We start from the raw sequence: 14,852 nt of genomic DNA on the forward strand, positions 1-14,852 counted from the left end.
ATAAAGTTTGTGTACTATCAAACGTATGGAGACTTCTATTAACCTTCAGGATCAAGGTAAGCAAGCTCTAAAGTCTCTTTATGAGATATGATAAAGTTTGTGTACTATCAAACGTATGGAGACTTATATTTACCTTCAGGATTAAGGTAAGCAAGCTCTATACTCTCTTTATGAGATATGATAAAGTTTGTGTACTATCAAACGTATGGAGACTTCTATTAACCTTCAGGATCAAGGTAAGCAAGCTCTATACTCTCTTTATGAGATATGATAAAGTTTGTGTACTATCAAACGTATGGAGACTTCTATTAACCTTCAGGATCAAGGTAAGCAAGCTCTAAAGTCTCTTTATGAGATATGATAAAGTTTGTGTACTATCAAACGTATGGAGACTTCTATTAACCTTCAGGATCAAGGTAAGCAAGCTCTAAAGTCTCTTTATGAGATATGATAAAGTTTGTGTACTATCAAACGTATGGAGACTTCTATTAACCTTCAGGATCAAGGTAAGCAAGCTCTATACTCTCTTTATGAGATATGATAAAGTTTGTGTACTATCAAACGTATGGAGACTTCTATTAACCTTCAGGATCAAGGTAAGCAAGCTCTAAAGTCTCTTTATGAGATATGATAAAGTTTGTGTACTATCAAACGTATGGAGACTTCTATTAACCTTCAGGATCAAGGTAAGCAAACTCTATACTCTCTTTATGAGATATGATAAAGTTTGTGTACTATCAAACGTATGGAGACTTCTATTAACCTTCAGGATCAAGGTAAGCAAGCTCTAAAGTCTCTTTATGAGATATGATAAAGTTTGTGTACTATCAAACGTATGGAGACTTCTATTAACCTTCAGGATCAAGGTAAGCAAGCTCTATACTCTCTTTATGAGATATGATAAAGTTTGTGTACTATCAAACGTATGGAGACTTCTATTAACCTTCAGGATCAAGGTAAGCAAGCTCTATACTCTCTTTATGAGATATGATAAAGTTTGTGTACTATCAAACGTATGGAGACTTCTATTAACCTTCAGGATCAAGGTAAGCAAGCTCTAAAGTCTCTTTATGAGATATGATAAAGTTTGTGTACTATCAAACGTATGGAGACTTCTATTAACCTTCAGGATCAAGGTAAGCAAGCTCTAAAGTCTCTTTATGAGATATGATAAAGTTTGTGTACTATCAAACGTATGGAGACTTCTATTAACCTTCAGGATCAAGGTAAGCAAGCTCTAAAGTCTCTTTATGAGATATGATAAAGTTTGTGTACTATCAAACGTATGGAGACTTCTATTAACCTTCAGGATCAAGGTAAGCAAGCTCTAAAGTCTCTTTATGAGATATGATAAAGTTTGTGTACTATCAAACGTATGGAGACTTCTATTAACCTTCAGGATCAAGGTAAGCAAGCTCTATACTCTCTTTATGAGATATGATAAAGTTTGTGTACTATCAAACGTATGGAGACTTCTATTAACCTTCAGGATCAAGGTAAGCAAGCTCTATACTCTCTTTACGAGATATAATAAAGGGTGTGTACTATCAAACGTATGGAGACTTATATTTACCTTCAGGATCAAGGTAAGCAAGCTCTATACTTTGTTTACGAGATATGATAAAGTTTGTGTACTATCAAACGTATGGAGACTTATATTTACCTAAAATCCTGAATCTTTGTTAAAAATTAATTATTTCCAAAGAATTGTTGTAAATATTAAGAGCATATTTATTTAAAGAAGATTTTTATAATGTATTTACAAAAATCCGCTTGTGTTTATCTGTTTAAATAAAAAAGTGTTAGATGTGTCTCTCCAAAGGATAGAAATGTCAAAAAGCCGAAAGTTTAGTAAATGCCTAAAATTTTACCCCTTTTATCTTTTAAAGTAGCACATGAAGCTATATTTTTTATTACATATTTGAATTGCTTAGGTGAAAAATTGCTTGTATGCAAATTTTCGTACAAAATTCATCGTGGGATCGAAACTGTATCGTATGCTCTTAAGGACACGGTTTGTAAATGTGAACAGTCTTTCGGTTGACAATGCAATTTTCGACATTCTGGCTAGATCAACTCGATGCTGTTGTTTTATGGAGGTTAAAGCAACGCGTAGATCATCATCAGCAGCAACATTATATACATCAGCAGCAAATGATTTTATTATCAAATATAAGACGAATGACCTGATTCCGTTATATGTTACAAATGTATGTATAAGGAACCCCAAACACAATTAGTGCCTAATCACTTGAAATAACTTATCAACATATTTTATTGCAGTAACATGACGGGATTTGCATGTGGAACATGATCTGTTTACCTTTTCGGAGCACTTTAAATAACACCTTTTATTATTGATGGAGTTCGTTTTTCTCAGTCTTTCAACATAAACATGTGAGTAACTTGATTGTTAGAACTTCAAAGACCTGTAAATATGAGATCTAGAATTGAATGCTTTATTTTATTTATTTGAGATGGCAGCAAGTGACGATCACACTTTGACATTTTGTACTCATTTCACATCTATCGGTCTGTTCAGTTTCGTAATAGTCACGTATATCTGCATCTTCGCTAGCCAAGGATTACGATCCAGTGGAGAGGAGGGTACTGGATCGTAACCCTTGGCTAGCGAAGATGGTTTATCTGAAACTGGTTTTTGCACATTGCAATAAAGAAATAAACAAATCTACAATTGACAAATATTATCTTCTACTGTTTGGACGATTTAGCAACTGCCTATAGATATATGAAGATGTGGTATGAGTGCCCATGAGACAACTCTCCATCCAAGTAACAATTTATAAAAGTAAACCATTATAGGTCAAGGTACGGCCTTCAACACGAAGCCTTGGCTCACACAGAACAGCAAGCTATAAAGGGCCCCAAAAATTACTAGTGTAAAACCATTCAAACGGGAAAACCAACGGTCTAATCTATATAAAAACGAGAAACGAGAAACACGTATATATATGAACTACATAAACAGACGACAACTACTGTACATCAGATTCCTGACTTAGGACAGATGCAAACATTTGCATCGGGATTAAACGTTTTAATGGTACCAAACCTTCTCCCTTTTCTGAAACAATAGTATAACATCACAACATAGAAAAATAACACATCTCAGGGAGTAGAGACATATCTTCATATCTAAAACTTCACGACAAATATTTTTGAGGATTTTTTTTTTTTTTTACAATTTTCACATATCTGAACCTTGCATGGTGTTTCGTATTTCCAATAGATAATCTAACTGCTTTCCATACGATAGATTCTGCAAACTTCCAAACCATACAATTATTTTTCTATCTGTTATTGTTCTGTTAATGAAAATGATGGGTTGAAAATACCTATCAACCAAATACAACTAAATACATTGGTATCATTCAAAATGGTTTTGGAAATATATATACAAAAATTGTAACTCTGTCTAAAAAAATGACTGTAATGAAACGTATTATTCAAAGAAAAAAAATTCAATAACAAACGATGAATTTTTACTCTTGTTTTTTTAATAATTAAAAAAAACCAAAATATTTTTTATTATCCTTCTGATACTTTTTTAAAGATAGATGAATAGTCGGTACCTGTAAAAGTTTTCAATGGCAGCAATATTATTCTTATATCATTTGCATAGTTATGAATCCTTTACAATCATGGTTACATGCGCTCCGGTCAGGGTTTTTGTGGAAGGCTATATTTAGTAGACCGCGTTTACCGCACTTCTTTCGTAAATAATACAAACAGCACGGCGGCTTGAGTATAAATATATCCATTCGCATTCTGTATTGTCTGCATTGTCTTTGGGTGATAATCAGCGTATCAGAAAACGATAGATAAATGTAGAAAGAGGACTACCATGATGTTATAACAGCCAAACGACAGTCTTCAGTTGACAAATTTCCTATTTAAATAAATATACCATATAAGATGATAGTTCAAACTTTATTCAACTATTTTTTTCATTCGTAGATTTTCCACTGAGACATTAAAGCAGATAGGGATGTTACATGTTTAAACCAATTAAGATTGTCTCCCTACTGAACACAGACCAAAACTACCCGGTTTACGAACTCATTTTCTTACACATAAAACAAGATCATATAAAATACGTATCTCTGATAGACAAAATATTATTTTTTTCAGCACTCTTTTCAGTGCTATTCATAGACATTTTTATAAGTATATAATATACAGATGACTTACTTTATTTTTCTCAGTGCTACCATGTATTCCTCTCCGATTGGTTGGATTTTTCGTTTATTACCATAAATCATTTTCAGGTTGTCAGCGGTTTTGTTGAGAAATTCTATGAAATATAGTTTCATAATGTAAAGAATCTTGTGTACATTACATTGAATGTAAGAATAAAAGAAAAAAAAGTACATGGTACACAGACAATCCGAGCAGTCATATTAAATATTTATTTCTTCAGCTATAAAATTATAAGTCAAACAAGTGTACCTTTGTGCTGTGGAATAAATCACAAGAAAAATAAATGTAAAGGCAGTTGTGATACTTTGATTCTAAGTATCTGGCCTAAAATGGAGTAACAATATTGATCAAGAAATGTTTCAGCATAAAAAATAGCCTTCTTTTTAAATATTTCTCAATTTTGGAATCCCGAAAATAAAAGAAGATACATATGCTTTTTTATATGAGAAATGCAATTTGTATACCAACCTGTAGAAGTATCTACTGGGACGTAAATTAGAGAGTCATGCTTCTCTAAAAGTTTATCTAAGATCAAATTTGTCCTGCTGGCATTTCCACTACCAAGGTCAACAAGCATTCTCGAATCCTTTAAGTATTCCACTAATTCCTTCAAAATACAACTAAACTAAATAATGAAAATTCTTTTCGAAGAAATAATTATATTTTTCTAATCCCTACACAATTTAATCATCTTCAAACTAGATATGTTTTATCAATTTGAAATGTGCCCTCTGTTTTCTTTTCACTCACATGACAAGATTTAATGTTGGAACGTTGATGAATTCAACATGATGGAATTTAAATGAAAGAAATTTTAATTTATGAAACATTTAAAACATTTAAAACAGAATCCAATTATTGCAAATATTATTCAGCCCTACGCCTTACATGTGATGACGGAACTGGTAAGGATAGGATGGCAATCTTCAAAATTATTTTTGCAAGGCAATAGTCTTTTTCCTTTGGATTACATGAGTTTGTTTTTTACAAATTGTTTATATTACTTCGTAACATCACCGTCTCATGTGCTTAGGAGTGATGAGCGCGTATAAACCTGTTAAAACCTGCTACATTTAATGAATGGCTATTATTTATTTTGAATTTATTGAACCATAAAATTATTTTTTGACTCTTCACATTGAATAATCCGCGAAGCAGATTATGTAAAATGTGAAGAGTCAAAAATTCATTTTACGGTTCAATTAATTCAAAATAAATCATTGCCATTCATCATAAATAAATTTTATCAAAAATAAGGCTCAAAGAACTTTTTATATTTTCTATATTAACAATAACACCGTACACACATGTTGACGTATGAATACACAACGTCAGAGTGGGCGTGTCGCCATACAAATTGACAACATTGAAAATAAAAGTAATACTTTTAACCAATCAGACATACAGTAAATGCATCAGATTTATTCATTTGTTGCTGTCTCCAATACTTGTGTTTCATGTAATATTTTAGTTTTATTTTAGTATCACAATTGTTTCAAATTTTCTTTTCTCAGACCTCCGATATCTTATGTATTTGTTTTGCTTACTGTTGAAGACCGTACAATGCCCAATCGTGTTCATATATGTGTTCGTAAGTCTGTAACAAGTTCTGTATCATGGGATGATAGTGTCGTTAGAATTATACTGCATTATCCTTTCTTGTCTAGATTTGTCTTGTAGAACAACTATTTCTTGTAGAACAACTATTTCTTGTAGAACAACTATGTTTACAATAACTAAGAATGTTTAATTAGGAATTAATATTATCTATAATAACTTCCATATATCGTATATCTATATTTCTATTCAAACAATGTGTGTTTTACCCAAAAACAAACATATGAGTACGAACTGTTAAAATGTCGCTCAGAATTTTCATTTCAAAACGATGAAAGTAGTACCATTTGCACTGCTCCATACAAATATCATTTAACCGAGATCCTTCTTCGTCATAACGGTACCATGCTGGGATATGCATTGGATTTGCTGAAAGTCCTTTAAGTAGTTCTGCCTTATTCAGGCTATCCATGCTTCAATTTAACTACTTTAATAATAACTAGAGGCTCTAAAGAGCCTGTGTCGCTCACCTTGGTCTATGTGAATATTAAACAAAGGACGCAGATGGATTCATGACAAAATTGTGTTTTGGTGATGGTGATGTGTTTGTAAATCTTACTTTACTGAACATTCTTGCTGCTTACAATTATCTCTATCTATAATGAACTTGGCCCAGTAGTTTCAGAGGAGAAGATTTTTGTAAAAGATAACTTAAGGTTTACGAAAAATGGTTCAAAATTGACTATAAAGGGCAATAACTCCTAAAGGGGTCAACTGACCATTTCAGTTATGTTGACTTATTTGTAAATCTTACTTTACTGAACATTATTGCTGTTTACAGTTTATCTCTATCTATAATAATATTCAAGATAATAACCAAAAACAGCAAAATTTCCTTAAAATTACCAATTCAAGGGCAGCAACCCAACAACAGGTTGTCCGATTCATCTGAAAATTTCAGGGCAGATAGATCTTGACCTGATAATCAATTTTACTTCTGTCAGATTTGCTCTGAATGCTTTGGTTTTTGAGTTAAAAGCCAAAAACTGAATTTTACCCCTATGTTCTATTTTTAACTGTGGCGGCCATCTTGGTTGGTTGGCCGGGTCACGCCACACATTTTTTAAACTAGATACCCCAATGATGATTGTGGCCAAGTTTGGTTTATTTTGGCCCAGTAGTTTCAGAGGGGAAGATTTTTGTAAAAGATAACTAAGATTTACGAAAAATGGTTAAAAGTTGACTGTAAAGGGCAATAACTCCTAAAGGGGTCAACTGACCATTTCGGTCATGTTGACTTATTTGTAAATCTTAATTTGCTGAACATTATTGCTGTTTACAGTTTATCTCTATCTATAATAATATTCAAGATAATAACCAAAAACAGCAAAATTTCCTTAAAATTACCAATTCAGGGGCAGCAACCCATCAACGGGTTGTTCGATTCATCTGAAAATTGCAGGGCAGATAGATCTTGACCTGATAAACAATTTTACCCCGTGTCAGATTTGCTCTAAATGGTTTGGTTTTTGAGTTATAAGTCAAAAACTGCATTTTACCCCTATGTTCTATTTTTAGCCATGGCGGCCATCTTGGTTGGTTGGCCGGGTCACGCCACACATTTTTTAAACTAGATACCCCAATGATGATTGTGGCCAAGTTTGGTTTAATTTGGCCCAGTAGTTTCAGAGGAGAAGATTTTTGTAAAAGTTAACGACGACGGACGCCGGACGCCAAGTGATGGGAAAAGCTCACTTGGCCCTTCGGGCCAGGTGAGCTAAAAATAAACATCTTGTTCAACTGGTCTACAGTGCATATGTATATCTGAAATAATTTTATTCCTTCATAAACATGCACTTTACAATAATTGTATTTCTGATGTATCTAATTTGTTTTTCTTCTTCTTGTTTCCACTACATTGTTATATGTTTCGTTTGTTTTCCATCTAGTTTATTAATAAGATTATTTGAGTGTTACACAAATGAAATGTTCATATTTGATTAAGGAAACGGATTTATATAAGTTAACATCTTGTTTCAGGATCCTATTAATAAATCATTTGTATTATTATGTTAATGCCAAATTGTTTACATTATTACACTTGATTTTGATAAACAAAATATGTAAACTTTAATGATAATTAAAAATGTTGAAGAAAAACAATGCTTGCATACATGTATATCATACATCTAGAAAATATGTTTTATGTTAACGAGATATTAAATTTTAATGGCATTTTTGGTATGAACATATACACTAATAGTGCATTGTCTTGACATATCAACGATATAAGGATGAGTCTTAGAAACGGGGAAATGCGAGGCTGTGCCGAGCTATTTCCCCGTTTCGGGCCGAATCCTTGTATCGTTGATATGTCAAGTCAATGCACTATAATTGTCTTTATATTGCAATATTAAAAAACATTTTCAATTGTTGTTAAATGCGTTAAGGTTATTTATTTGATTTAATTATTGGGGGAAATCCCGTTTAAAAGGGCCTAATTGCATGCTCGCGGAGAAATATACAACACAATAAAATGTACATTTACGTTGAAACCCACACTCGATGGTGAACGAAATCGTTTGAGAATGGACTAAAATATCAACCATAAGCATAAAATATAATGATTTATAGGTTGCAAACAAAAAATATAAACAAATGAATTATATTTTTTTCCAATAATTGCAAAAGAAACAAGGTTGAGTCGTTCCACGCATCGTTGTATGCATTGGAAACAAGAACAGGTTGAAGAGGTCATATGAATAATTAATATTATTTCGGCAACTTCTATTTAAATATTCATGAGGAAAAATGATATCGGGTCAGTGACTGTATATGACATAGAAATATACAGTTAACGCATTTTGACTGCTCAAATAGAACGAGTGCAGTATAAAATTATTAAATTGTGTTGTTTGACTTATTCAAACCATTGAAATAGTAAATCACTGTATTTATTTCTAATCATATATATGATTAATGTTTGGTATTTAAAGACATTTTATACGAGCTTTGTAATTTTAATGTTATCGAAATGATTGTACAATGCATGCGTATACCAAACTTACCCCTGTATTAAAATTTTTTATATTTATTCATATTATGAATCTATAACGTATTATCGACAAATAAAATTTCCTTCAGTGCATGATTGATGATCGCAAGCTAATTGAGTTTCAAGTTTTATTGCCAAAGTCTACCGGATCGTGACATTGATAAACAATCAACACAGAGCACGTGAAAATCGTGACAAATAAGTGAATTGAAAGAGCTAAGATATTTTTTTATGTTTTCCATGCGTTCCCACTTGTCAATTCAACTTTTCCTAAACAGTTTAAATAAAGGCAATAATTTAAAGGACTTGTATGAAATGTGTTCTGTGAGAATCAGTTATTACTTTTTACCTTCCAGTGCACCTTCTTTGAATATAACACATATAAAATGTGCTTATTTGAATTAGGAAACAAATCAATAGGGTCAACAGCTTGTTTCCGGAACCTATAAATCACTCAATCGTATTAATATGTTAATCTCAAATTATGTTTATTATTTAACTTGAATCTTATAGATAAGATAATATTTATGTTTACCCTAATGATAATTGAAAATGTATAAAAAGATTATGCTTGCATACTTGTATATCATAAATCTAGCAAATTTTATTGAACGACCTCATAAAGCAGGACTACCGGAAATGTTCGAATAAGGATATTGGTGCTCCGTGATACGGTTCACTAGGCGTTGTGAAGATATCTGAGGGCTGTTGTTCAACAAGTCTTTAATGTCACGATCCGGTAAACTTCGTAAATAAACTCAAAATTTAATTAGCTTGTGATCAAATATCACTGAATGAAGTCGGAAAACGGACAGAAAGTCACAGGACAAAGAGTCAAAGGATAGAAAATCACAACTTTCATAGAACGAAATGTCACAGATCAAAATTTATTTGTATGTATTTGTTTGATTTATAATAGGAAGTTCTTGGCACGATTTCTTTTTCATTACATATATTCATTTTATTGTTTAGGAAGGTGTTCATAAACCTTGACTAATGAATATTTATCAATTTTTGTCGATACTACGTTGTGTCAAAGAACGTCTGGTCATTTTTCTTAGACCAAAATCTTAAAGTGTTCTTTTATTTGCCGTTGGCCTTGGTGAATATCACATCTCTGGGGTTGAACAAATTATTGTATCAACCTTATCAATTGTCAATAATTGTATATAATTAACCTTTACTGTTTTGTCGTGGCTAGGTAATTATACATCCTGCCATTGTGTTATAATTCTTTGGTCATTTTCAGTAATCTTGTCTTTCATTTTCGGTTATGTGCTTTGTCTATATGGCATTTTGTTTTTCTATGTTGACATATTTGTTTGTTTTATGTTGATTAAGATTATAACACACTGTGTACTACTGTATCCATATTTTTAACATTTTTGCCTATTACGTCTGTTTGCTTTATTCACACATTGTTGTCAATATAATGGAATTTAAAGCGACTGTAATTCAAGTCAGAGGTTAAGCTGTTTATTAAACCAGGTTTTATCCAGCAAATTCTACATAAGATCTAGTCAGGAATATGACAGTTGTTTTCCATTTGCTTGGTGTGTTTGAGCGTTTGATTTTGCCATTTGATAATTAAGGTCTTTCCTTTTACTAAAGGGAAAGACCTTACTGTATTTCTTCTGATTATTATTATTATTATTAAGGTCTTTCCTTTTACTAAAGGGAAAGACCTTACTGTATTTCTTCTGATTATTATTATTATTATTATTATTCTTCTTGTTCCGCCAAACTTTGACAAAATTTCCCTCCGTAACCGTAAAACGTGTCGCTTTCATGTTCACACTTTGTATCGGTGTCATGAATACCTATCCGGAACTCACCCTGTGAGTCGAAATATTTTGTCGGTTCGGAGTAATCCCTCCGAAACCCAAAAACCTTGTTATCGTTCCAACACCGTAACCGTAATAGGTAGAAAAAAAATGATGGGTGAAATTTGTTCAGGACCAGACCCCGGTTCTTCGTTACATTTGGATCGAAAAGATTCAACGACTCATTGGTAGGGTTATGCCCCTATGAAAATTAACCGGTGTCGGTTGGCCACCAAAACTCAGAAACCGTAAGTCGTAGACACATAGGATCTTCACCAATCATCATCATTTCATGTATCTTTAAAAAATACCTCAAGGTCAAATTTGTATGTTGACCTTGACCTTTGACCTAACACCTTGTTATGGGATAATCTCAGAAACCATTATACTTACAGAAGTTTTAAATGGTGGAAAATGTTTGGGTCATTATGGCGCAACTTTGTTACATTTTGACCAAAGAGATTTAACCATTTTTTAAGGGGCATAACCCCTGTTTTAGGTTTCTGGAAAGACAAAATCAGCTTTTACTATATAACCAAAGATCCTAGACCCATGGGGTCTTCAGCAATGACATTGGGGACTAATGACCTTGACAAAGGTCAAAAGGTCAAAGGTCAAGGTCATGTCCCAGATAGCGAATTTAGTGTTTTTAACCTCATATAATGGATTTTAAGTGTGTTTTCAAGCTTTGTACGGTTGACCTTGACCTTTTCAATAGATTCTACATCTATAAGAACATGTATTTTACATTACAAAAGGAAAGACCTCTCAATTGTTCAAGAACAATTGACAGTTTAATTATTATTCTTCTTGTTCCGCCAAACTTTGACAAAATTTCCCTCCGTAACCGTAAGACGTGTCGCTTTCATGTTCACACTTTGTATCGGTGTCATGAATACCTATCCGGAACTCACCCTGTGAGTCGAAATATTTTGTCGGTTCGGAGTAATCCCTCCGAAACCCAAAAACCTTGTTATCGTTCCAACAACGTAACCGTAATAGGTAGAAAAAAAACAAAGGGTGAAATTTGTTCAGGACCAGACCCTGGTTCTTCGTTACATTTGGATCGAAAAGATTCAACGACTCATTGGCAGGGTTATGCCCCTATAAAAATTACCCGGTGTCGGTTGACCACCATAACTCAGAAACCGTAAGTCGTAGACACCTAGGATCTTCACCAATCATCATCAATTTATGTATCTTTGAAAAATACCTCAAGGTCAAATTTGTATGTTGACCTTGACCTTTGACCTTAAAACTTTTAAGTCGATATCTCAAAAACGATTGTACTTACAGAAATAGTAAATAGTGAAAAACGCGTTGAGGTGGATGAGGCGCAACTTTTTGACATTTGACCGAAGAGATTTGACCTTTCTATAAGGGGCATAACCCTTGTTTTAGATTTCTGAAAAGGCAAAATCAGCTTTTACTGTATAACCAAAGGTCCTAGACCCATGGGGTCTTCAGCAATGACATTGGGGACTAATGACCTTGACAAAGGTCAAAAGGTCAAAGGTCAAGGTCATGTCCCATATAGCAAATTATATGTTTTTTTTACCTTATTTAAAAGATATTCAGTGTGTTTTAAAGCTTTTCAATACATTCTACGTCTATTGGAACATGTATTTTACATTACAAAAGGAAAGACCTCTCAATTGTTCAAGAACAATTGACATTTTAATTAAGGTCTTTCCTTTTACTAAAGGGAAAGACCTTACTGTATTTCTTCTGATTATTATTAAGGTCTTTCCTTTTACTAAAGGGAAAGACCTTACTGTATTTCTTCTGATTATTATTATTATTCTTCTTGTTCCGCCAAACTTTGACAAAATTTCCCTCCGTAACCGTAAGACGTGTCGCTTTCATGTTCACACTTTGTATCGGTGTCATGAATACCTATCCGGAACTCACCCTGTGAGTCGAAATATTTTGTCGGTTCGGAGTAATCCCTCCGAAACCCAAAAACCTTGTTATCGTTCCAACACTGTAACCGTAATAGGTAGAAAAAAAATGAAGGGTGAAATTTGTTCAGGACCAGACCCCGGTTCTTCGTTATATTTGGATCGAAAAGATTCAACGACTCATTGGTAGGGTTATGCCCCTATGAAAATTAACCGGTGTCGGTTGGCCACCAAAACTCAGAAACCGTAAGTCGTAGACACATAGGATCTTCACCAATCATCATCATTTCATGTATTTTTAAAAAATACCTCAAGGTCAAATTTGTATGTTGACCTTGACCTTTGACCTAACACCTTGTTATGGGATAATCTCAGAAACCATTATACTTACAGAAGTTTTAAATGGTTGAAAATGTTTGGGTCATTATGGCGCAACTTTGTTACATTTTGACCAAAGAGATTTGACCTTTCTATAAGGGGCATAACCCCTGTTTTAGGTTTTTGAAAAGACAAAATCAGCTTTTACTATATAACCAAAGGTCCTAGACCCTTGGGGTCTTCAGTAATGGCATTGGGGACCAATGACCTTGACAAAGGTCAAAAGGTCAAAGGTCAAGGTCATGTCCCAGATAGCGAATTTAGTGTTTTTAACCTTATTTAAAGGATTTTTAGTGTGTTTTCGAGCTTTTTAAGGTTGACCTTGACCTTTTCAATACATTCTACGTCTGTTGGAACATGTATTTTACATTAAAAAAGGAAAGACCTCTCAATTGTTCAAGAACAATTGACAGTTTAATTATTATTCTTTTTGTTCCGCCAAACTTTGACGAAGTTTCCCTCCGTAACCGTAAGACGTGTCGCTTTCATGTTCACACTTTGTATCGGTGTCATGAATACCTATCTGGAACTCACCCTGTTAGTCGAAATATTTTGTCGGTTCGGAGTAATCCCTCCGAAACCCAAAAACCTTGTTATCGTTCCAACACCGTAACCGTAATAGGTAGAAAAAAAACAAAGGGTGAAATTTGTTCAGGACCAGACACCGGTTCTTCGTTACATTTGGATCGAAAAGATTCAACGACTCATTGGTAGGGTTATGCCCCTATGAAAATTAACCGGTGTCGGTTGACCACCAAAACTCAGAAACCGTAAGTTGTAGACACCTAGGATCTTCACCATTCATCATCAATTCATGTATCTTTGTAAAATACCTTAAGGTCAAATGTGTATGTTGACCTTGACCTTTGACCTAACACCTTGTTATGGGATAATCTCAGAAACCATTATACTTACAGTAGTTTTAGATAGTGGAAAATGTTTGGGTCATTATGGCGCAACTTTGTTACATTTTGACCAAAGAGATTTGACCTTTCTATAAGGGGCATAACCCCTGTTTTAGGTTTCTGAAAAGACAAAATCAGCTTTTACTATATAACCAAAGGTCCATGACCCTTGGGGTCTTCAGTAATGGCATTGGGGACTAATGACCTTGACAAAGGTCAAAAGGTCAAAGGTCAAGGTCATGTCCCAGATAGCGAATTTAGTGTGTTTAACCTTATATAAAGGATTTTTAGTGTGTTTTCAAGCTTTTTAAGTTTGACCTTGACCTTTGACCTTTCACTTTTTATTGGATATCTTAAAAACTATTATACTTACAGAAATAGTAAATAGTGCAAAATGTTCAGGACATTAGGGACTATTGACCTTGATAAAGGCCAAAAGGTCAAAGGTCAAGGTCATGTCCCAAATAGCGGATAATGTGTTTTTGACCTTATTTAAAGGGTTTTTAGTGTGTTTTAAAGCTTTTCAATACACTCTACGTCTATTGGAACATGTATTGTACATTTCAAAAGGAAAGACCTCTCAATTGTTCAAGAACAATTGACAGTTTAATTGACTTTGCGTTTCGAATTTTCCTTGGAGTTTGGTATTTTTTATTTTACTTTTTGTTTACATTCTATGATCACGGTATTCCCCTAGCATTTTCGCTATATGCGGTTGCCGAACTTCTAACGATAGGTCACTGCATACTGGAACATATACAAGAAATTTACAAGTTCACGCACACTTGTGTTATAGTAAAACTTACCCATTCAAGTACATAAAACATACTTTTTTTTCATTTTCTTTTTAAGTTTCATATAACTGCAACAGGTGTTTCGCTCATTGTAAATGTAAATAATGGCCTTTTATACTTTTTTAGTTTTCAAATATGACATTTTTTATACTAGAGTTTTGGTGCAATATTTGATTGAAAAATTTTATTTTCAAACGTCGTTATATTCTTATATAGAA

At 33.3% G+C, this 14,852-nt stretch overlaps 1 protein-coding gene across 1 annotated transcript; it reads right to left on the minus strand.

The window, feature by feature from the left end:
- Positions 1-4,421: 4,421 nt before the first annotated feature.
- On the minus strand, positions 4,422-6,250 carry LOC143084139 (uncharacterized). Its single transcript, XM_076260546.1, has 3 exons — positions 6,074-6,250; positions 4,690-4,828; positions 4,422-4,477 (listed from the first exon to the last, which is right to left on the minus strand). Exons 1-3 carry the CDS (start codon positions 6,248-6,250, stop codon positions 4,422-4,424), a joined length of 372 nt encoding a protein of 123 aa, XP_076116661.1.
- Positions 6,251-14,852: the final 8,602 nt, after the last annotated feature.

Source organism: Mytilus galloprovincialis, chromosome 7 (assembly GCF_965363235.1).
Source record: "Mytilus galloprovincialis chromosome 7, xbMytGall1.hap1.1, whole genome shotgun sequence".
Taxonomy (NCBI): Eukaryota; Metazoa; Mollusca; class Bivalvia; order Mytilida; family Mytilidae; genus Mytilus; species Mytilus galloprovincialis.

Coding starts and splice junctions, on each gene's coding strand:
- LOC143084139 (XM_076260546.1), bottom strand. CDS start 6,250: ATGGATAGCCTGAATAAGGCAGAACTACTTAAAGGACTTTCAGCAAAT. Junction 4,829..6,073: donor TTCTGAGCGACATTTTAACA/GTTCGTACTCAT, acceptor TGTATTTTGAAG/GAATTAGTGGAATACTTAAA. Junction 4,478..4,689: donor CCCAGTAGATACTTCTACAG/GTTGGTATACAA, acceptor TTTATTCCACAG/CACAAAGGTACACTTGTTTG.